The sequence below is a fragment of the Triturus cristatus genome, chromosome 9 (genome assembly GCF_964204655.1).
Source record: "Triturus cristatus chromosome 9, aTriCri1.1, whole genome shotgun sequence".
NCBI classification, from domain to species: Eukaryota; Metazoa; Chordata; class Amphibia; order Caudata; family Salamandridae; genus Triturus; species Triturus cristatus.
Window position 1 is genome coordinate 337,265,073 of NC_140592.1, and position 24,877 is coordinate 337,289,949.

Below are 24,877 nucleotides of genomic sequence, written 5' to 3' on the forward strand. Positions count from 1 at the left end.
CATTACTGTTGACTTATTGCTTTTGAAAGCTGCTTTTATAGATGGGCGAGTTTGGGGAAACCGCAGATATATTGAACTGGTGTTTGGCTGGGAAAAACCGCAGGGGGTTGTCTTGTAATCGAGCAATAAAGCCGGAGCAATGGCTGAGTCAGCATATCTGGCTCTGCAGCCCCCCCCCCCTCTTTCACATCTACGCCACCCGATGAGGACTCAATGTTAGTAACTGGGAATACAGGGGCACCGCTTCCTGGCAATGTGTTCAGTGTCCTGAATAGGAAATTTGTCAGTGGCTGACGTAAAGTTTGTCTTTAATTTGGCAACTAGAAATGTCCAGCAACTTGCCGCTCTTGCTCATGCAGTGACGTTTTTCCTTCCTGACCCCTGGTCCATTTTGTTTGATACTGGAAATCTACGGCCTTTATTCTGCTGATGAGTCCTCAAATGTATTTGAAAAGTTGGTGCTCTATGCTTGCTTGTACAAGACCTTTTGCCTTGCTTGTTCTGTGTGTGAGTGAGAGAGAAAAAAAAACCTGGGAAGCCACCTTCTGTATATCCGGTGAGGGGGATGGGGGTGGGGCGTGGAGAGTTGGGGATATGGGGGAAATCCTCCCAGTGTGACTTGGTCCCGAATCATGATTTGGTAACCACTTCCGAATCTGGGTGAGCGGTTTGGAACCACAATCCTGGGTAAAGTGACTGCAGCTTGGGCTGGACCACAGGAAGGTGAGTAAGATATTTAAGACCAGGTAACTTTGATATCAGTGCTGGGACGCGCAGTATCCAATCTCTTTATTAGACCATTGCCAAAAGCCCCCCTAAAATTAATTGTTGTGATACACAGGGATTATCTTGGGCATTTTCACTCTGTGCTTTTCCTTCAGGGATGGAGTTGTTGATGGCATGGTGTGGGTGGGGCATTAAAGATTTAGCTTCTTATGATTGTGCAAGGGATACTTGCAGTACCCAGAGGTTGTGTTTGGGGGCGGGGAGCTGCGGCAGTGGGGTTGGCAGAGTTGGGTTGAGTCTTTTGTCCGATAAAACGATTACGCAAGATCGTTTTCCCAAATGTTTGGGTACAGCTGGTTTCCCCTGTGCAGAAGGTGATACGGTGTAATTGGACAGATACACCCTTGTTGCCTTGTAATGGTTCAGTTTTCTCACTCGACAACTGTGGTATAATTGTGTTGCTGTAAATACTTGAAAAATCCTTTGCAGTATTTTTTGATGTAAGAATAAATCCCTTTTTAATTGGGGTCTTGCTGTTTTGTGTAACTGGCTCACTGGGGGAAGTCTGAGCCAATACTGAACACATCCTTTGCCTGTGGTTTGCACGATCGGCAAAGTTAGAATTGATGGTAGCACTAAAAGAGATCCAGGTTGTGGTTTGCACCAGCACAACGTTTCATCAGTTAAGATGTGATCTACCCTATGGTAGGTCTAGTTGAAGTTCGACCTTGTATCGCCCACTGGAAAGAAAATGTTCATTATATGTACATGTTCCCAAATGGAAAGAGTTGAGAATAAATTTCCTCATCACTTTATCACATTTAATGTGGGCTGCATCACAATTTGAGAAGTAGATGGCTACAGTAGGACCTCTGGAGAGACTTTTCAAAGAAATGGCCAGTCCTATATAGCCTTCCTGCGCCGCCTCCTCCTAAAGTTTGGCATCTTCCAAACCGCAGAAAGAGGGAAAATTGATTTGAACATATATTAGATTCTAATGGGATGGGCACTGCTATGTTTGGTGGATCAAGTAAGCAAGTGGTCTCATAGCTGCATATATAAATTGAATGAAAAATATGTATGGAAGGTTTTCAGAGACACAGTTGGGTTACTGATTTTCTTGATTGGTGACATTTTGTGCATGAATTGTTGAATCATGTGTCGCCATCATAGTGCAGTGAAAGAGTTGCTTGTAAATTCTGCCTGTGCAGGAGGTTTTTTATTTTTTGAGTGGACAAGTAATTTGTGGTAGATATTTGTAAGATTTTTTTGTTTGTTTTTGTTTTAACAGAACAGGAAATCCTTATTTTTGTTGATTTCAGGAAACTACAGTTTATGATTTTTTTTTAGTTGTGCTCATTCATAAAAACAACTGAATCGTCCGCTTATACTTGTCTTATATTTGAAAGTACAGTTGATGCTGATGGGAGCATTGTGTCCATGCTAAGTTACGAAGATGTATGTACACATTAAGTATTCGTATAGACTGTAATCTTAAAGGCACTACAACCTAAACAGACTGGAATCAATGTTTGCTATTGATTTTTTGCAGATTGGCCACCCACGTGTCTGGATTTGGGAGTCACCACGAGCCCTGCCAGCCATGCCTGCTGCCGGCCTGCTTTTCTGGGCCGGCCTGCTCAGCCTCTGCTGGCGGGCATCTTCCAACACCAAGGAGCAGCAGCAGTACACCACGCCCAGGGTTCAGCTCTCATTCAAAGGTAGGAAGATCAACTATGCTCCCTGAGATCTTAGTGTCAGGGATTTATATTTGTCTGTAGCTAAACACAACAGTTTGTTCACAGTGTGAGTAAGTTTGCTGCACTAACAGTTTGGATTGGTGGGCACCGTGGAAAAGAAACTAATCACCCACGAATGCTCTATCTTATTCCATGAAGATGGAGTTATGATGGGTGCTGGAAATGTCCCCATGCCTTGCCCTCTCTGCTCATTGGGAAGGACCCCAATCAGGAAGACTGCTTTGGGCACATCACTTCGCGTCTAGGAAGTTTGGCAGCTATCATCCTTATCAACCAAGCCTGGCAGCTGAATGCAGGGGTGAAGCTTTGTCAATAAGATTGGGAGGGTGTGAGCTTCAGATTTTCTGACAATCAGGCTGGCATATACTTTTTAACTACATTCTATGAAAAGCAGGGTGCATGAGGGGGGCCTATGGGGTAGTGGAAATGGAGAGGAATGCGGATTGGTAGGGGTACCAAGAGAGAAAACACAATATTTTCTAAAATAACCAATTTTCTGAGGACTTTCAAAACAGACGGAAGAGTGTGTCTTCGTTTTGTCTGTGTGTTTGGGGAAGTTAAAAAATAAATAAACACAGAGGGTAGTGGGGGGTCTAAGGGAACATTATAGAGACAAGCGCGGATATATTCCCCAAGAGGATCCCCCTAATCCTATTTAAGGTCTATGCTCGTGCATCTTTTTCTTCATACCTTCGATAGGTCTGATAGACCTGTGGGTATTCGTTGCGTTTTGATGTTTTGGGAAGTTCCCATAAACCTGTTATTTATGTCACCCTGGGCGAGGATGCAGTTAGTTGTACATTTTGAGTGTGTATTTAGTTGTACACCACTTGGGGTACTTTAGCTTGAAACTCATTATTACTCTTGGTATCAGTGGACAGCCTGTTGCATTATGTCTCTGGCATCCTTGTGCTTTTTCACTATAAATAATCCCACCAGGCCATACCATATTCCTCCTACTGCCATTTTGGTCAGTGTACCTTCAAGTTAGCCATGACAACCCACTACAACGTTATGTGCACACTGTCCGGTATGCGCACCTCATAACCAACTGCTATTTGCTGCAAACCACGCACCGTATATACCCCATGGGACCGTAGTGTAGGCTCAATGCTAAAGCTGCCATCTTTGAGCTAAATATCCTTATGCCTGGCATGACCTGACCAGTATATTCCAACTGCCACCACATTGTACAGGCATCGTCCACAATACCAGCCCTAAGCACTACATATCTACTTCCAGTACTGCTATGGTGTATCGGCATATACCAGGTGCTTGCGCTACTAGCAGTATAGACCCAGATAACACTGGTTGCCCAAGGAAGCATATAACACGGTTTATCCTCTCCATTCTAGACAATGTCTTCCAACTGAGCAGTGTGTGCCAAGTGCTAACACTACCTTCCCTAAGTAATATACACCCACTCCTAACCTGGTCAGCTATGAGCCGTTGATCCTCAGTGCTAACACTTCCGGCGCTCAGCAGCTAATACATGCTGCTGACGTTATTAGCCCATAGCAGCTTACACCCACTACTAACAATGCCAGCCCCAAGCTACGTACGCAGTCGGCTAAAATCACCAGCCCTCAGAAGCTTATTTCCACTGCTAATGTTACCATCCCTAAGTCACACAGACCAGTGACGAAGACTGCCAGCTGTAAGCACGATTTGCCCTCTGCCAACATGGTTAACTGTAAGCTATAGATGTAGCCAGTGCTTAATTTGAGCCGGTCGTTTCTGGCGCTCAGCACCAGCACTTAATCATCAACACCCGGTGCTTGAGCACCAGTTTATGGACACAGTCACTTTTGGTGGGCAGAGGGATATTAAGTGGTTTTCCCAGAATCACAGGATGTTGAGCCAACGCTGAGACTCTAACCTGATTCCCCAGCTCCAAAGTCGACCGCTCTGGCCATTACGTCACATCCTTTCCCCACTTCTAGGGTTTTTTGGTTCTGTGATAGGCAGTGCTAACAGGAGAAATGGGATGGTCGAATCTGCCTCCTGACGAGAGCCCCAGCACTACTTTTTTTTTTTTTTTTACAAATAAACCACTGTATACAGCCTCCTGGCTGTGCCTCTCATGGGCTTTGTATATTTGCTTCTTAAGCTGCCATACCTTTAATCTAACCAATGGACTTCGTCCGGGATATTATCACTTAGGGCCTGATTAAGATCTTGGCGGAGGGGAATACTCCGACACAAACGTTTCGAATATCCCGTCCGCCATATTACGATCCCATTACATCCTATGGAGATTGTAATACGGCGGACGGGATATCCGTCATGTTTGTCACGTACTATTCCATCCGCCGAACGCTAAATAAGGCCCCTAGTTTGGTACGTATTAGGTGCGTTGTTTCAAACAATTTATTTGAAATGGTAGAAATTAGTTTTCCTTGCACCTAGGTCTTGAAATCACGAGTGCCCTTTCACCCTCTTGTGAGTTGATCATGAAGAGCCAGATGATACACTTCTGCTGGCCTTTCTGCTGGAGTGTGTGATCGTTAAGCTACTGTACTTGGATCCTGTGCAGGCTTTTTGCCCTTTTACCCACCAAGATAAAGCAGTGATTTCCTATCATGTGATTTGTCATGCACTGAACCATTTAATAAGCATCTGATGGCGGAACATATGAGGTGAACTTTGCCCGACAACACTTCCTTAAAATTGCGATGGTTAGATTGAGTCATGACCCGAACATAAGATGTAGTGGTTATATATTTCCTGAACAGGCAAGCAGTTAATCATCTGTGTAACTTGAGGGAAAATTTGCTTTCGGATGTCAATGCGATATAGCAACACAAGTTACTGAACGAAGAGAAGGTACACCGTTAAATACACCTTTGGGTCCTTTGTTTTTGGTAGATGTACAAGAAAGAAAACGCTTAACTTACTTCATCTGGCTGATGAACTGTTACAGTCAAATCTAGATGGCCCTTTACTATTTTAACAATTTATATTTATGAGATAAATTTACACACAGTAATTTGGGTTATTTGCATATTCATTGGTTATGGGGCAGACATTATACGGTGAGGCCCTACAGGATCATCAGCGAGTATCTTTATTGTTGTCCCTCCTTCTCGCATGTATGGGGGTTCTGTAGGGCTAGATGATAACTGTTGCCAGGCTACTCCTCTTACAGATCTCTTTAAGGTGGTCCAATGAGCCCCTCAAGAGTTTCTCTTCAAGTGGCAAAGATCAAACAGTGAGTGGTGTGAACCCTCATGGTTCGGCTGATGGCTTTTGTGATGATCTCTGCAATGTCCTCTATAATGCCTCTGCTGCACTGCTGAGATAAGTGGGGATGTCCTCTGCAACTCGTAGTCGGTAGTCCAGATGAGGATGTGAACCTACTACCCCTCCTCAGAAGTGTCAGACCACTATGAGTTTTGTAATATTCATTCCACATGAAACCTATTGAATGTGCTGAAATAGTTTTAATTGGCAACTCACCGTGGCTACCAAAATCCAGAAATTACCATTTATGGAATTAATAGTGACAGTTTCAAAAACTGTAAAAAAAAAAATCCATACTTCAGACAAAATGATCATGAAATATTGAAGAGACCCAACTGCATCACGAAGCTGCGCTCTAGTTTCCAGATTACTCTTAAGCACTTCTGTAGTGGACAGTCATTGGCACCCACAATCCACGATTCCCCAGCCTAGATCTGTCCCCCTCAACCTTGTGCACCAAAAGGGTTTCGGACAGAAAATCCAGGGGCATAGGTTCCAAGCCTCCTGAAATGAGAAGCTGATAACCACATCTCATACCTGAAAAAATTATACACGCTATTAATCCATTTCTAAACATAAAATTGCAGTGTTCAACACCTAAGCAGCAGTAGTACACATACGCTTAAAGGCCAACCCTGTCTCTATAATTTACCTCACCCCATCAAGCAGGATGCCAGTATGTATGAGGGTGCTTGTAAGCTGTTTTTGAAAATTGAAGTGGAGTGTATCACATTGCCTGAAGACTGACAGTGCCTTGTGCTAAATTGCACTTGTTTCCCATGAAGAAACATCAATGGTGCATCCAATAAGGATGGGGTAAGGAATGAGCCCCCTTTCCTTCCACTATGTATCATAGCCTTCAACAGCCACGGTCCGTGCAGGTAACAGGAGTGGGGCTGGGTTAGGGGGAATTTCGAGGGACGATGCAGAGAGAAAAATAAATAATTAATTAATTTTCCCTCTGCATCATCCCTCAAAATCCCCCCCCTAACCCGGCCCCACCACCATTACCTGCACGGACTGCTGCTGGCCTTCAACAACCACAGGTGTACACAAACGACCGGGTGGTGCACCGTGGCCAATTTCGCTTCCAGATCCAATAAGACAAGAAGGTACCAGGGAAAGCGATTATCAAGCCCAAGCACTCAAACCGACTTACTGATTCATTAATTGAGCTCTCTTTCTCTCTTTCTCTCTTTCTCTCTTTCTCTCTTTCTCTCTTTCTCTCTTTTTCTCTTTTTCTCTTTTTCTCTTTTTCTCTTTTTCTCTTTTTCTCTTTTTCTCTTTTTCTCTTTTTCTCTTTTTCTCTTTTTCTCTTTCTTCTCCCCCCCCCCCCCCCCAGTCTTGGGGGAGGTGACACGGGTGACGCCCATGCGACCTTCAGTTTACTATTGCTCTTGAATCTGGAGGACAAGCAATGTCTGCTTTCCCTCAAAACCCATGAAATCTACCAGAAATATCACCTGCCCCCTTTCCTCAGAACCCTGTTAAAGTTAGGCAGACATCTTATCCATGACTCCCATGGGAGATAGGGAATTTAACACCATCCTTGTCTCGAAACATGTGGGAGTTGGGATACCATCATCAGACTTATTCCAGTTCCTTCTTGTCTCTAGATACAGCTGAGAAAGAAGCTGTTGCTTCCTAGAGGGGCGAGAGATATTGAAGACAGGAGAGGAACCTATGCGTATAAATGGCATTCCCTCTGCAAAATGTCATTGGGCAAAGCTGTGATCTCACAGCAATGTTCATCCATTGGCTGTACCTGCTGTCACCTATTGAGAGGTAGGCACACATACAACAATGTTGTTGCTGACATTGTCTGGATATACTCCCTGCTAATGCTAACCCTGCTGCAAGTCCCAGGGGATCCAATCATAATTTCAACTCAAAATATTAAAATCCACAAATCTCAACATCCAGATCCTAATGTTATATTTCAGCCTCAAAATGCTTACTGCTAACATGTTGAAGTTCTTGGAGTATCTAGATATCCAATTAACGAAATGGAACTCGATCTCAAATAAGCAAGTACCGGCATTAGAAACATAAATTCTCTGAGACAAAATCACTATCGGTCCATGAGGATATTTTAGTAGGTCAAAATTAAAGTGAATGTAAACATTGCATGTGAAAATGTATGTTATAAATGTTTTCATGTGGATCTTAATCGAGTTGAAATTACGATCTAAACTCATCCCAAGTGGTGTACCTATGCCTTTAATCCTGCCTTTAAGAGCTATTTTTTATGGGGAGCATTACACAGTTCCATCACAAAATATATACACTCACTGAGCTGACAGCTGTAAGTAGCTTGGGCATACTGTTAAGTTACAAAATTATCATTATGAGCTAAATGCTGTCTAGGAGCGCCATTTATAGCGCGATCTAGCTCGCCCTTGTTCTACCGGGACTGCTATAATATCAATTTAAATTCCACCCATTGTTGGGCGGTGAATGAAGTGTGTGGCGTGAATGGGCACTGTGCAGTGCTGCTTTCATCCTAATGCAATTGATGGAGGCAGGGAAGTGAGCGGGGACCCCGGTCCCCTCCGATGATGTTATTCACAGATTCTGCATAATAACCTTCTACAATGCGAAGGTGCTAATTATGACTGCAAAAAGGCAAGCGCTGTTCTTTGAGCTCTCTGGCACCTTCCTGTGCCGGTGAAAGCGGCTCAGATCGCACTTGTAACACATCCACAGTTCGCCTTCTCAACCGCCACCTGAAAGGGGTCTGGTTGGTAGAGCAGTAGTTGGTGCCAGACCTGCCAGAAGATTGCATTCTAATGCGATTGGTACCCAAGACTGCCAGTCTTCCTCTGCTTCTTGGCAGCAAGGCGAGAGGATCTTTCAGAGTACTAAAATACAACCTAACCAGTTCTGAAATACTCTCAACAAGATACAGTGGTGTTTTTGTGTTTTGTTTTCTTTTTTTCTGTGTGAGAGTGGCAACTCTGGGTTGGGTTGAGAAGATGCATGGGAAGTGTGGCAAAGATGAGTAGCTTATTTGCATGCTTTCAATATCCTGAATGCAACTCTGACTAATTTGAATTGCCCATATATGACAAATTATTCAAAATATGATTCAAAGAAGGAATTAAATAGCTTAGCTTCATTTTCTTTGGACATTGGCTGCCCTCTTTTTTTTCTGCCCCAAGTCTTCATCTAGGATTACACCTTTCAATGTTGCAGGTTTACATAGGCTGCTACCAAGAAATCACCCCTCACTCTTCGCACTCACTTGGATAGCTGAAGTTCTTCACTTGGTCTCAGTATACATCCTTGTTTACTCTCTGCCATGGGACACTTGGTATTGCAGAAAATGCCAGAGTTTAATGTGTGACCAGAAGATCCACCTGCCACAATCTATCTATATTTTGTACTTGCATGCCTCATAAGGTCTGTAGGTCTTAAGTTGTTAGCTTCCAGAATCCTCCTAGTCTGTCCCAGGTTTTCATTTAATTTATGTAATGTTTGAGTCCACTTTTTCTGTTTTCAGGCCTATCCACGTGCATAATACACTTTCGATACAAAAAAATAAACCATAAGATTCCAGTGTCACTTCTCTTTTTTCCAGACTCGTGTTGTGAGCCATAATTGTTAGAGAACTTGTCGCTCAAAGAATGCTTACTTGTTATATGGTGTTTGTTCCATTAAGGGATTTGTGTTGCGATCATGTGCTTCCCTCGGTATGTGAATGCTTACGTTCTTGAGCCTCTCATGACTACACGTGTGGTTAAATCCTAAGCCATTTCGACAGCTCTAGCAGTGGCAACACAAAATAATAGTGCATCACCCCCCCCCCCCCATGAGTCTCCCATAAATAAGACCTATTCATTGGCCTTGGTATGAATGGTGCCCCCTGTAGGTTTAGGGTAGCCTGAAGGCTTAGGGCCCTCCTTTGCTGCAAGGGTCTGAGCTGTGCTCCTGATCATTTATCTGGACTCCTCAATCTTTCCTTGTTATTTTGCAGACATGCACCTTTTGAAAGGGACACAAGGCTGCTGATCTGGTTTTGTTAGTGAGATGCAACGTGTAACACACCCCGTCCTTCTCTCACTGGTCCTTATTCTACTCTTGTGCTGCAGTTTCCCAGTGGACTGGTTCCCTTAGTCAATTTGCGGTTATCCAATTAGTTGAAGATGCAGCTCCCTATTGGTGATTTTTCAGCCTGCTCACTTATCCTCAGCTTCTCTTCTGCGATTATCTGAATGCCTCTTTGTACTCGATTGCTTTGAATCTGAGCCAGAGCATCTTCGACAACACCAACAGTTTTTGTAAATTATCCTTCACTTCTCTAGTCCTTCGGGACCCAACAGCACCTAATTTCTTTCACCCTCTTTGGTAGTTGTGGTGCAAAGGGAATATATAACTTTTATTCGCATGCGTTTACTTCGCATGCCGTTGCTACGCGGTCGTTAGTACGACCTCGTTGTTAGTTAGCATACCGTTTGTACGCAATTCGGAACTACGAATTGCAGTAAGGGGGTGCTGGATGTTGGAATAGTATAATTTACTATTCCAACTCCAGTCTATGCGGACACTAGGGAAGGTGTTGGATTTTAAATCCAACACCTTCTCCCCCTTACTGCAATTCGTATTTCCGAATTGCATACAAACGGTATGCTAACTAACAACACGGTCGTACTAACGACCGCGTGCTAACGGCATGCGAAGAAACGCATGCGAAGTAAACGCCGCTTCCCGTGCAAAGGTGTTTTGGGCTTTGAAGCTAGCAAGCATCATGGGCCACTAATTTGTTGTGGAAAGTCAGCTAGAACTGAGATGCATTGGGCGCCCCATGCAACTGGGCCCTGGTGCCACTGCTCCTCCTACACTCATTAGCAGTGCCATTGCTTTCTGGTGATGCCCTTGAGCAGTAGGTGACAGTCTACTATTCTTCCCTTCACCTGCCACAATCACGTAAGAATATTATGAAATATTTTTACTAGTTTTGTGTGGTCCAGTTTCAAATTTCCCATCCAAGCAGAACACCTTCTTCCCCTGAATCTATTTGAATTACACTGGTTTCCATTCTCAACAGAGGTATTTTCAGAAGACTGATAAAACCACATTTAGGGGGGGTTTTCTTCTCCTTTAGTGGGTCATTACAAAAAGCTCATTTTGTTGCTTCCTCAATTGTGTTAAGTTTTTTTCCAAATTTTCATGAAACTTCCAGACACGAAGTCCTATAATTTTTCACTTAAGTTATAAAGGGCTGCTGGGTTTAGGCATAAAAGGCCTTCTGTCTGGGACAAAACATGAATAGAAACCAGATCTGCGAATCAATTAACTCAATTCAAGCTTGACCTCAGCTATGACATTAGTTTCTTCAGACACTGCTTTACTACTGCCTCACACTCCTGCTGGGGCTTACATGCATTGCCTACAGTTTGGACGTTTTTTGATTGCTTTCTGCTCTTTTGTTTCAATTTAAAATTAAATTCAGTTGTCTGTCATACGTGCAGAATGTGCCAAAGACACTTAAAATGTTATTTTACATTATGATTATTTCAAACATGATTAATTTGACTTGTGGAGTTGTTTTTAACTATAGCATCTCCTACTGGCCTAGCTGTCTTATCCGTGATCACTGTGGGTCAATTTATTGAAAGCAATTTATAATATCTCGATTTCGAATTTTTGATTGCAAAACAATTGCTTTCTTAAGACCTTAGACTTTTTTTCATCAGGAAGACCTCCAAATCTCATTATGCTATAGATGTATATTCTTGAACTTGTTTTATACCATTATAGGAATTTTGTACTTTGCCTTTACTTTGCTACTTGTTTCTCCGCTAACTTTACCATATATAAATTAGCAACACCAATGCAAAACATCAGATTTCACTCTTCTAGTATCTCGAATTTCACATTTCTTAGAGTGCCAGGCTGCCGCAGCTTCCCCAAATCCTATTTTTTACACTGGTACAAGTAGTTCTGCAGCTGTTTGATCCTTTATGAGGTATTGGCAGTTGTGGATAAGCGAACATTTCACCAGTGGTAAGATTGGTGTGTCACGTGTTATTCGTTGGAGAGAAGTGAAGAGATCAACAATTCCATTTCCCTGAGTTCCCAACAATGCATTATTCTACATTACCCTAGCTAGCACTTGCAAATTCCTCCAGTAGAGAATCTGCCCACCAACTCCTTTGGAAGTTAAGATTCCTTAAACTGGAAAGTGAATTTAGTGTTCTCTTTTTTGCACTGAATTAGAAAATTGTTCTATGTCCATGACAGTCAGGAATGTAAGATGAACTCAGGGGCCCTCAAAAAACGGATATTTGTGTCCAGTTTACGGTATATGATCGAGGGTCTTTATTTGCCTGAATTTACTGAATGGGTAAAAAAACATATTGTGCACTCCCAGGAACAGAAAGGTGCAGGAGCTGTGCTAGAGGACACTCGTACTGTATATGGGGTATTGGCTTTCATAAACCGCAATTAGAAATACTCTGTCTATGGAATGAAAGTTGTTGACTGACCAATAATGGTACTCCTTTAAAATTCTGATGACTTCATTTTAGATATGATGTGTAACACATTGGCTCCATGGAGCAACAGATTGCTAGACATTGAACATTTTTACATTGCATTAGGATCATCTCAAACACCAGATGTTGTACATGGTGTTGCCAGTTGTCCAGATGAAACTTTATTATAGATGCGAGAATGGGATTTAGAGGGGCGGTTGGGGTCATTATATGTAAATGTGAAAGTACTATACGTCACACTATACTTTACATTGAACAAGTTTATACCATCACATTATATAACGTAAGGAGCCAACACAGCAAGTGATTTGCCATTAATTGCAACATATAGATCTATTGCCAAAGCTTTGGTTAGAGCCCAAATATTGTCATTAAAGACTCGTTTTATCCGAATGCACCCTATGGAATGCAATAACATATAAAGCAATACTTTGTTAACCACTGCTTGCAGAGTTATTTTTATAGTGTAAGGGGGCAATTGCAACACCACTCTTTTCTTCTACCCCACTCTCATTTAATCAGGTCCAGTGTAAGGCAAGGCCAGCAAAAACTGCAAAGAACAGGAGGAAAGGGTCCCATTTGAGAACTCGGGAATTTTCTCATCTTACTTGCAGCCAAGCTTTGCCCATGTACTAAATGTTCTAGTTAATATTTTTCTTCAGACATGCTACACTGCTACGACACTGTGGAATGATTCCAGGGGTTCTCATTCCAGTAGAATTCCATGTACCTACGATTGACTGTATATTGATTCATCTATTTATTTATTTAAATTTTTCTAAAGCAGTATTGGAGTACTGTACAGCAAAAATTAGACAACATAAAAGACAGTATGCTTGCAGGGAACTTCAATAAACTCAGTGTGAAGGAAACTAGGGTGTTGATGGGTAAGGAGTGGAATGGTGAAAAATAATGAGAAATTGCTGATAAGTGGGAGAATAACATCTGAAGAGATGAGCCTTTATGGGAAGTCGCAAAATCTAGCCAACGTATCAGAAGGTCAAGAAAGAGGGAGCATGGGTGAGAATGTGTATTCGAAGAATTGTGGGGGGGGGGAGGGAGATTTGGGAGAGTAATGTGAAAAACTGAATTGTTGACACAATACTTTGCTCACTTTTCAAAGCCGGAAAGGAGGATGTTGATTCACAAATGAACAACAGGAAAAGAAATAGGAGGGAAGTCAGCAGCCTATTTAAAGAGGAGTTAGTCAGGAACTAAGAAAACTAAATAGAGATAAGTGTTTATTTCAGATTCCATGCATCCCAAGAAGTTGAATCCGCTCATAGGAAAGAAACGGATACGGATGTAAAAATAACCAGTGGAATGAAACGTTGGGCGCGGTATTTGAGGCATTTCTCATCCTTAAACGTTGTGTGAAAAAGTGAAATAACATAAAATTAAATCTTATAAATATGTAACTGTGTTGTTGTACTATCCATTGAGAATAAAAATCTTTTACTTAGCCCCCCTGTAAATTACTTATTTTCTTGGTTTTTTTGCCATCTTTTTGTGCGATATCTAGATTAACAGTATGACCCTTGCTAAATATCCAAGATGATGACTTTATGATCCTCCTGGAACTTTCAGACTTTTAATTGAGGTGGCCACATTTCCTTTACTAAAACCCAGTCAGACCGTGTCCTAACCCTGCTACCTTCAGTTATCAATTTCCTCATAACGGGCTGATTATTAAGACTTGTGGTTTCTTCTTAGAGTTATAACAAGCAAGAGGTCACATTCTTTTGAAGACCCCACTTCAACTCGATCGCTGCAACTCTGCTTCCATCAATTACGTTTTTCTGTCAAGCCTGGAAACAGCTTGAACTGTCTGGCTAAATACTTGTTTTCCAATAAAAATGCATACATATATACATTCATAAAGGAGCTTTTGGTCTGTCCTCTCCATCTACTAACCTGTTCTAGTGATACACATTTTACTCTTGCCCACCACAGCAAACAACTTGGGGCAAATAATTGCCCCACCTCATCCGCTGGCTGTCTTGCACTGTGGGTGATTTAAGTACACAGCCTGCCTGAAAAGGAATGTACTTCAGACACAGAGTGGGATAACTAGGCTGCGGGACCACTCTTATTTTTAGATTTTTGCATTTTTTGTGTGTTGCATATGTCAAAGAATAACAGAATAAATCATATAATCTCAACAAAAAAAATGCAAATCTTTGTCATCAACAATAAATAATACCGGCGTTGTCATAGGAGAGGTCACTTCTCTACCCCTGTAGAGACTCCCCTGATGTCTGCTACATGTATACCCTGGCAAATATCTCCCGCGCCCTATACTCTACCCGGCTGTATTTCCTCCCAGGTGTCCAAACCCCCCCAAAACCCACTTCGCATCTCCATGCTTGTTTTGCCTGCGCATTGTCATCAGATCTCACCCCTGTACAGGGTAACCCTGGGCGTAGTTTGCGTAGTAGCGCTACGCTACGCAAAGTGCACTTCGCGAGCTGCGTGGTGCGGTAGGGAAAATGCTGTTCACACTGATTGCACAGTGCCGGATGCTTGTCCGCACTGTGCAATCATTGCAAACGGCATCTTGAACAGTGCAAGCGGTCGTTTTCTGCCGCTCGAGTAGATTTGTACTCGAGCGGCAGTTTTCTCAGCGCGGACTGGTAGTTTCTCATCGCGAGCGGTGGCGAGCATACGCGACCACTCGCAAAGAGAAACCTGACCTTCCCGCGTTGAGAATCTCGCCGGGAGGTTTTTTCCACGCTCGCAATAGGCAACTTGATGTTGCTGATCGCGAACGAGGAAAAAGTCTCGCCGGGATGTCCTTTTTGCTCGCTCGTGGTCACCAACATGACGTTGAGGACCGCGAGCAAGAAAAAATGCCTGCTACGCGTTTTTGCACTGTGCTACGTGCAATTCGCGTAGCATGTAGTTGCGCAAAATACGCAAACTACGCGAGCGTAGCGTAGTCCTACGTCGATGGTTAGTACAGGGCTTCATTGTTTAGTAGCTAGGCTGATGCTATGCATGTCACATACATATGGAATGTATGTTTCTGGTGACATGACGGTGAGTGTCCATTGACACCTCTGGGAATGTGTTAACTCCATTGAAGTTTAAATCGAGTGACATGGGTGTGCTTTTGTAAGTCAATGTGGCTGTCCTCAGACCAGTCATATATGGTAGTGTGTTGGCCTCTGGTGTAAGGTGAGTGATAATGTAACCATGTCCTGTTAATGTGCACAAGGCAAATGTTCCTATTGGGGTGTGTTGTATATTTCTGTTTGTGTGAGGCCAGTAACATTTGAAGGCGTAAATGGTAGGTGGGCTGTGTGAGGCCAGTGATACTGAAATTTGACTATAAACCACGTTAGGACAGTGGCACTGAAGTGTGTGATTATTGAACTGTTTGAGGCCAGTGATGCTGGGATGAGACTTTTCGACTGTGTGAGGCCAGCAGTACTGGAATGTGTGAGTATATTGGGGTGTGAAGCCCATGAAGCTGGCATGTGATTCTAGTGAAGTGTATGAGGGTAGAGATAGGGGAATGTGTGTTGTGGCATTAGATCAGCGATACTGCTATGTGTATGATGTCTGTTGTATCATATGAGCCCGTGCCTATGGATGTGTGCATCTGCCGTACGACGTGACAGTAATGGAATGTGCGAGTATTGTTTGAACTGTGTGAGCGCCGCCATACTGGAAAGCGTACTGACGTGCATAGACTGTGCTATGGGTACTTACACCTTTCTATTGAAGTGCATAAGAGATGTGACGTGAGGAGCGAGTAAAATCCGAAATTCGCCGCCTGCCTCCTTCCCTGTCACCATCTTCTCCCCCAGTCTGACCTGACAAGCCCGTCTGCAGAATTTGTTACTCTTTCAGCCCCTCCAGACTCTCAGCGTTAACCTCCTAGCCTCTTAAAAGCCTGTTGGGATTTAGGACCTGTAAGTCGAGCCGTCTTTAATTGTCTTTTACGAGTTGATAATTCTGCAGTGCGTGCCCGCGTGCGTCTATAGCTTGTTCGGTAGGGTTAGCGCTGCACGGTGGGAGGGTTGGTGGGTGGGGGGTGGCATGCCAGTAAAATGCGGTAATGCCTCCTGACCCGGTAAAATGCTATTTGGTGCTGAGAAAACGCATCCTTGGCGGCTGCTCCCCCACAAGACCGTCAGTCCGGCCTCGAGAGGTGACGGCTGAAGGCCGACACCCCCAGGGCCCAGTCTGATGGACGCTCCCTCTGGGCTGGCACCAGCAGGCGCCTGGCCTTGTGCTCCTGTCAGGTCTAGCTGGATATTCACGAGGGACGTCCCTTCGCGCGCTCCCAGGGCGCAGACCTGCGGGTCAGTGAACTGCAGAGTGGGGCTCTGGCATTCCATCGACGCCGCAGGAGGGCGCGCGACCAGTGATGCAAGGAACGAGCGAGACTCCTGTCAAACCTGATAGGAATGTACCCCACAGAAACGAGCATTGGCAAAACCAGTAGGTCTCACGACACTCATGTGAGGAATGAGTGACACGCTAATAAAATGGGTGGGTCATATAATGTGGAGAATGGGCAAGGCTGGCATGTGCGAGGACAGCAAGGCAGGTAAAGATTAAGAGCCTTATTCCGACTTTGGTAGTGCACAGCCACTGCTACGTCTGCAGCCGTGGTATGTTAGGGTCAGTGGAGAGCTTAACATGAAGACCAGCGGTGGGAGGGCACGGATGCACGTTCTTGCATGGTGTAACATGCACCATGTCGTGCATGCCACACTGCAGCAACGGGGGTGCAATTCCAGGGGGGTGCAATATGTGCCCCCCTGCATGCACGCCCAGGAGTGACAGGGGTCCCTGTTGGGGCCCCCTTAGTTGCCTCTCCACCATCCTTTTCATGGCGGGCTTACTGCCATGAAATGGGTGGTGAACAGACAACTCATAATATGCTCAGTGGTGCTGTAGCGGCGCGGGCAGCATATTGCTCCCCATTTCCAGACCGCCAGCACAGCGGGATCATTGATGCCGGCAGTCTCGTGGTGGTCCAACCACCACACTCCTAATACGGCAGGCGGATCAACAGTGTGGTGGTGGTCAGACCGCCACCACGAGTACGGCGGTCCTGTTGATCGCCGTACTCTTAATTAGGCACTAAATCTTAAGGCTACAGTATAGGATCTATAGGTGGCGAACGAGTGAGTCTCTTGGGGTATGTTAGGGATTGGATCAGACTCGATTTCCAGGAGCTGCAATGTCTGGACTATGTGATGTTTCAATCAATGAGATTAAAAATAAATGGCATTGCATGTTGAATGTTGTGTAGCAAAAAAATAATTGCATTATTTCCAAGACACTACATTTGGTGGGGGGAATTGATGATCCTTCTCGCTTGGAAATATTGGCAATAAACCTGGTTTCTATATACATAGTGAAGTAAATCTGACTTACCCAACCTGAGTCAACACCGTGGGTTGCTATTCACTACAACGAGGTCATCTGCAATGTCTCCAGCAACGCTCATGTCTATATTTGTTATAAAAACAGCACCCAACATGAATAATGTATTAGCCTCCTCCGATTTATCTAAGAAGTTAAGCATGAAACATATGCCTTAGAGGATACCATTAAATAAATGGGGTTACTGGAGGAAGCAATTTTTTTATGCACAATACAGGGTATGACACCTGGCTAGGATTAAATCTAACAAGATAATAGTAAAACAAATAGTTTTCGAGATGGAGATATATACAATGATTCAATTTATGGTAGTGATATGTTAACTTATTTGCATGTGCAAGGATCCAGTGTGCGGTGAGAGTGGCCGAAGGGCTCCAAGGTCAGTCTCCCAAGAAATCAGCAGTCAGTTACTGAAAAAGCCAAATGTCTCAGTCCTAGGGCACTGGTGCCGATTTTCATCTTTGCCTTCATTTCAGTATGGATTCATGATATTATGTGTATTTCTCGGTTGTGCTCGTAAGGGTTAATTCTCAGTGAGTATGCTGGTTCTGTGCACGAGGGACATTATGGTAATTCATTTTCTAATATTTTCAGAACTTGGGAGCATATTGATGCCTTTGTGTGGGGCTCTGGAATACCAGTGTCCCCGGTGCTTCGGCTTGGCTTGCGTCTCCTCACGGGGTGGTCCCAATGTGAAGCTCAGCTCCGAGAGTCCCCTCATTGCTCCATTCTGTGGCCCCCTGCTTAAAGTCTAGAGCATCACCTTGCTGCCTCCATCCTACTGTGGGGCTCGGGAACAAGGCAAAATGTCCTTTCCTTACTCCTCAGTTGTCATAGAACAGGATAAAGGGTAAGGTTGAGCTGCCTTCAAGTTCTGGTGCCCGGCCCAATCGGAAAAGGGCTTTTAAAGCCGAGACCTGGAATTCCCCAGGACTTTGAATGTGACGTCCCTTCCTGATTGGATTTCCAAGGAGAAGGCTGTAGCTATTTTTACAGGACTGAGGATCAAGAGCCTGTCGAGACCTTCAGGAATACTTGCCATTGCATCTGTGACTGGCTTACCAGCTATTTTGAACTAATCCTGTGCCTAACATGCGGTTCATACCCTACTTGTTACTGCTCTCATCAGCTTTCATCCCCACATGTGTCACACATGATGTACATGGTGTGGTTTTCTGCTAGATCATTTACTTCGCTTCCGAGTTGTTTTAAGTTGTTCACCCACCCGTAAAAAGAACCCAGAATGTTGCTTGAAGATGACATCCATTTTTTGTCAATAGGAAGTGCCTGGCATTAATGATTTTGCACACAGTTTCCTATGAACTGCTGTCCCTGACATTTCTACAGGACCTATTGGTTAATCGCATATCGAGTAAAAGATAAAGGCAATGGCATGCTGTCAGTGGGAGATGTGGTACACTGTCTCTGTTCTCTAGGATAAAATGGCACCCTTTCTCAGATCCTTGACGTGGATTGCATCCTAGCAGAGTCAAAGGTGATACTGTATAGGTTCCCTTCTAGCAAATATTCTTTCGCATGGTCTTTATCCTGGCTAGGGTGGACCACTGTGGGTAATGCCCTGGCGAAATCCTTTCTAACACCTCATAGCCCATACTACCGTGGCCCATGTAGTGATAGGAGCCCATCTCCTGATCTTCCTGTACGAACACCACAGAGTACATTTTCAGCTAGAAGTTCTTGACGGGCATCAAAAGATTCCTTCACCATGAATCTTGGTGATGATCATGAGATGGAACAGACCAATCCCTGAGCTGCACATCAGACATGTAACATTCCTACAATCTGCAAGCTCTCTTCTTGCAAGATCTGCAGCAATGCCCAGTGACAGTTGGATGTCCTGCCAAACTTTGTCCTGTTGATCTCTTTTGCTATCCTGGTATGATGTGGGCGATACTGTGGCTGAATAGGCCCTTTTAAATGACTCTTAAAATGACAGATGCACAGCAATCAACTGATAGCCTGCCAGGTTGTGCCTGGCCTGAAAAAGCTACCGCTGGAGACTCTTATGACGTGTACATCTCAGCTGTCGAGTTGAAGTCTAGTTGCACATCATCTCAGCTGAAGTCTAAATGAGTAAATGTGGGATTTCCCAAGGTGGCTTGTACCTGCCCCTGTCTGGCTTGTAAACATGTCAGTGACAACCCCTCACAGTTTCCGGCAAAGTGTTTTGTGGCGGTGACACGAAAAGAGTGCAGACACATATCTCAACCCAGGAGCAGTTTAGCGGTGCCCTTGTGATTTATTATTTGTGTTCTCCGAAGGAGTCGGTATGCTCTTCTGAGCATCTGGTGTTGGGGAAATGGTAAATGTAACATAGTGCTTGGCCTGCCCACTCCATGGGCGTTTTATCAAGACACAATTACTTGTGTCAGGAGCAGCTGGTGGCTAATCTAATCAATAGTCTGCAGGGAGGATAGGAGCTGTGGCTTACTTGCCTGTCTTACCAACACAGTCTAGACAAGCTCAGTGCTCCTGACTGATTGGGCAGACAGAGTGTTTCCTTTCATTTGGGGGCTGAGGGTGTGGAGGAGTGGAGAATAAGGAACCAAAATATGTTGCTCTTGTTTTTGGGAGGGTGGGGGAAACTTTGTCGAATGTTTTTATGAAATGTTTAATTTGCTCTGATCCTGTTGCATGATTGATTTCTGCCTGCAGCGTAGGACACTCTACGTATCCCTGAGCTCTACGACTTCGGACGCTCATTCATTTATAAGGGCTGCAGTCAAAAGATGGCCTTTTCTAACATCTTAACTTGTTTTATATATGAAGCCAGCTCCTAGATTTACTCATGCATTTTTATTCCACTGTTAGCCTAAACTGTTCACTTTGTTGCAATTCAGTATTAAATCTGGTGGTGCCGTCAGACTGGTGCCAGCATTTACAATGTTGCCTTTGCTCCAGAAAGCACTGGAAGTGCGAGATTTAGGGAGCTGGGATAGGTTCTGGTAGAATCCCTCTGATGTCCAGAGGGCCTGTATCTGTCCTCAAGCTAGAGCTGCTGCTCTCCGCCGGAAAAATCATTTTACACATTTGGAGTGCTGTCACCATTTTTATTACACAACTCCTCGGTTACATAGATTTCATTCTGACATGCCTAATCTATATGTTGATACCACTGTTGATTTCTTTTTCTGTTTTTTGTTTTGCTGTATGCCCATCCATACAGGCTTATTAGCAGGGAGTCGTCTGTATTGTTGTTGACCCGGACTTGTTCATCAAAACCTCAGATTCATGGGTTGTCTTTTACCGAAGGAGCCCTTGAATCATCTAGGATATTTATTGGCTTTTATTCTACTTCTTGCTAGAAGGCTAGTAGCCATGTCCCTTGACAAAGTATCCATCTGCAGAGCTATGGTTCCATGGAAAATTGTTACAACCAACTTCCTGGGTGCACTTCTAGCCTATAAAACCAGCACATTTTGATGTTCCCTCTTTGAGATTGCCTGCAACACCTAGTTCCAGTATCTAAATGTATGCTTATGAATAGCTGTATAAATATAAACCTCGGGATTATTAATCCATTATTGACCTGGTTAGGAAATGTATCCTTGTATTGTGAAGAATATTCTATTTTTATCTGATTAATGCAACAATTTGTTATGCAGGCTATGCGTAGCCATGTTAATTTTTGATACATTTCAGAACCTGAACTTATCATATCCCAGTATATATTTATTTGGTTCCTCTACAATTCCTTGTCAGTTCAATTCACAGTGGCCTGCACCTTTGACTAATACAGGTGTGAAAAAAAATACTAAAATGTGAGAGCTTGACTCAAATTATCAGGAATTTGCTGAAGCTTTACCTTCTCAACAGCGCAAATACACCTCGACTTAAATGGTTATAACATTGGTGTAAATGTTTCAAGACTTCCACAGTGCCCAAGACTATTAAGAGCCCGCCTACAGCACCCAATAGTGCCTTTACATTTCTCATGCTTACATTTTTTTATCGCTGCGGAACTACTGTACATCACTCCAACTCCAGAACCACCACTGGAATTCGCCCAAAGAAGACCATAAATACATGAAATCTGACCTACACACCTAATATGGGCCATGGGTCAAAGAGCTGGGAACAATTTAGTGGGTTTTTGTTTTGGGGATTGCTAAAGGTTGCGGAGACTTGGGGATAGTGGACCCTCCTATATCACACTGGACAATATACAGAAATGGTCTCCTGTTCAAAAGGCACCTAGCAAAAGTTTCTGGAATACAGGTGTTCAACTATCGCCTCTGTAGCGGTGTTTTCTTGTGGTTAGCAAAGTCCTTTCCCACGGCTGAAAACTGTTTCCGAACTATGCTGACTGCTTAATGTGTACAATTCAGAGACATTCAGTTGTGTTGACGGAAGGGAACAGCGAGGCTCTTGGAGGGTAGTGTAAAAGTTCAAATGCTATTTAAATAAATGTGTGTTTTGATGTGCATGTGTGCCTTTTGACATGTTTGCACTTTGTGTGCTTGTTTGTTGGTGTGGGGTTGCATGTGTTTGTATGCTTGTGCATTTACTGTGTGTGTGTTTGGATATTCTGCCTCTGGACAGCTGTTGGTGGTAGCCCTGGGTGCCTGGGCTCGGAGTCTGCAGAACCACTGCTACAAGCTGCTAATGTGATTGGAGCACTGTGTGGGTTGTGTGCTCTTCAGGCCGAGTGTGCTTTGTGGTTAACCAGGAGGCGCAGGGTTGAGAGGGTGCACGTATTCGGCAGATGAGTGCTCCATCCCTGCCCTTCCTTCCTCTCCTCTGTCAATGCTCTGTCAATGGATGACCACTTAGAAGGACGTCCCTACTCCGGTTTTCTTCAACTCCCTTTCTGACTTTTCCTAACTCTTTCTCTTGTACCCTCTTGAATTCATTTCCTGCTTCCTTTAATTAGTGCGCTCTGCAGCAACCTTTTCTTCAGTTTTCCGCTACTCCTCCGCCCATAATGTGTCCTAAGCCCTACTTCTCTACATCCACACTGCTTCCAACCTCTGTTGCTTTTACTTCCACCGCCCATGTTCTTATCTCTTCTACTCCACCTACATTTACTCTTTTATCCCACTCTAGCCTGTACTGTCGTTGTGGGTGGTTTTGTACTATGTAATGGCGTACTCTTCAATCATGCGACTTGTTCACAAACTGTAGCCGGAGTAAACTGAAGTCTACACCATAATGCTGCACTATGACAAAGTAGTGTGGCTTTGTGTGCTATTTTCAAAAGTAATAAAGGCTTGAGTGACAACCACTCTTACACCAAGCTCCTCAAATACATTTTTTTGTGCTTATTTATATAGCGCTTATTGATTTTCAAATGTAGAGAGACAGCCAGTGCTGGCAGGTTTTAAATCTAAAACCTACAGTTTGCTCTCGGATCTCTGCAGCATTCGTCTAATACAGTGATACTCAAAGTACGGCCCGGCGTCCGCATGCGGCCCTCCTGACCTTTACATGCGGACCCCTGGGCACCAGCAGCACCAGGCTGCTGTTTATTCCACTAAGCACTAACATTTAATAAAAAAAAGTGAAATATTCAGCAGGCCTTTATTTAAAGGTTAATTGCAGTTAAAAAAAAGTAAGTATCTAGGACCGTAACTAACTTTAGGAATACCTTCATTTTTAAAGACCGCAAACATGTAAAAATGCGATCGTCTTTTCAAAAGTGTATTTCATCGACCTGTAGAACCATTTCACCTTAGTAAATCAAATTACAGCAGTGCATTCAGAAGTACTTTATTTAAAGTGATGGTTTTCAAACAGGAATTTAGAAACTTTTGTGTTTTCTGCCCCTCCACCATCCCCACCCTGACAACAATGCCATTAGTGAGTACAGCCAAGCACAGGAGATGGTTCTGTACAGAACGCATTCTGAAGTCTCGTATTTCCAGGTCCGCTTATATGTGATAATGAAGAAAAAGGAGAGAAATTGAAATAAAACAATTGCCTAGGGTCACACAATTTGGTCAAGTGAAGAAGCGGGGATTCATCCTAGGTTTTCTGGTTTCACGTTGCTCAATTGAGTTTAGCCAGTAGCTATACATGCTTCGCTTCCCCTACACCCACTTTACACCCCCTCCCCTGCTGGCATCAGTGCGGCCCTCGATCACACCAAAGACAAAACTTTGCCGTCCCTGGGAAAATGTTTGTGAGTACCCATGGTCTAATACATTGATCTGTCTGTATAATGCCTTTATTTTAAATCGTCACTTCTTTTTGACTGATCTTAGTTTTAGTGCCAGTGCATCTGTTGTCATGACCCCCCCCAGTGGCAATGGTACGGCGGTTGCCAGTGGCTGTGGTGGCGAAAGAGATGCGAGGCTGCCTACGTCACCTACAATGTTTCAAAGGATGGAAGGAAATGTGTGTCCGTCCTTGCTGACCTTAAAACAGGATGTGCGTCGGCCCATTAGGCCACCATGTGTGACAGTGATTATAAATGGCATCCGAGTAGTAACGTGAGGCATGATGAAACTAAACCAAACATTGACTCCACATCCTGTCTTCTTAATGCGAGAGGAGTGCTTTTATCCCTGACTCATGATAACCTCAACCCACAAACTGGAAACACAAAGTTCAAGGAAGATGAGCACGCTTGGTGTATTCACCAAAGTGCATCAACTAGCGCATGTAAGGAGTGATGTGATAGGAGGGGCGGGCCTTCAACTGTACTATATTTGGAAGAGTGCCATGCTGGCAGGATGCCACGATTAGAGGGATTTTAAAGCAGATTTTAGGTGACTAATTCACGATAGGTTGTAAAAACCAACCAGACGTCATCCAACAAAGAGGCGTTCTGGAACCCATACTGTTGGTCTTTTTGTGTTGCGGCAGGATTTAATTAAGGGACGCCTAGTTGTTCTTTTCACTTGAGGGCTTCCTCAAGAAGGTTGATTTTGAAAGAGTGTTATAAGGGGTTTTTAATTTGACCTTTAAAGAGTGATTTGGGGGTTCTGTTTTTAGGTGCTTTTTTGGGGGTCAATTTTGAAAATGGGTTAGGAGGGGGTATTGTGGGTGAGGGGTGTCTGGTTGTACTTAAGGTTGTTTTAAAAAGGATGCAGTTTGGATACATTTCTAGGGGTATATTGTCACACATCCCCCTGCAGTCCCGCCAGCAGAGAAGGCTCCCTGTGCCCCACTCCAACAGCCATCATCAAGACACTAGACACTGCCAATAAATGAAGAACCACCTCACCCACAGCTCCACCAACTATCTTTAAAACTGAAGGGGCCAAACACTGGTAGCACTACGGA

General features: G+C 43.9%; 1 protein-coding gene across 4 annotated transcripts in view; it reads left to right on the forward strand.

Annotated features, from left to right (window-relative positions):
- Positions 1–24,877, forward strand: part of SEMA3F (semaphorin 3F) — a 305,078-nt gene that overhangs the window by 42,779 nt on the left and 237,422 nt on the right. For all 4 annotated transcript variants that reach the window (XM_085625080.1, XM_085625077.1, XM_085625079.1 and 1 more), the window contains exon 2: positions 2,279–2,447. In XM_085625080.1, coding sequence (XP_085481206.1) covers positions 2,330–2,447 — 118 coding nt within the window. In that variant the 5' untranslated portion in view covers positions 2,279–2,329. The remainder of the gene's footprint in view (positions 1–2,278; positions 2,448–24,877) is intronic.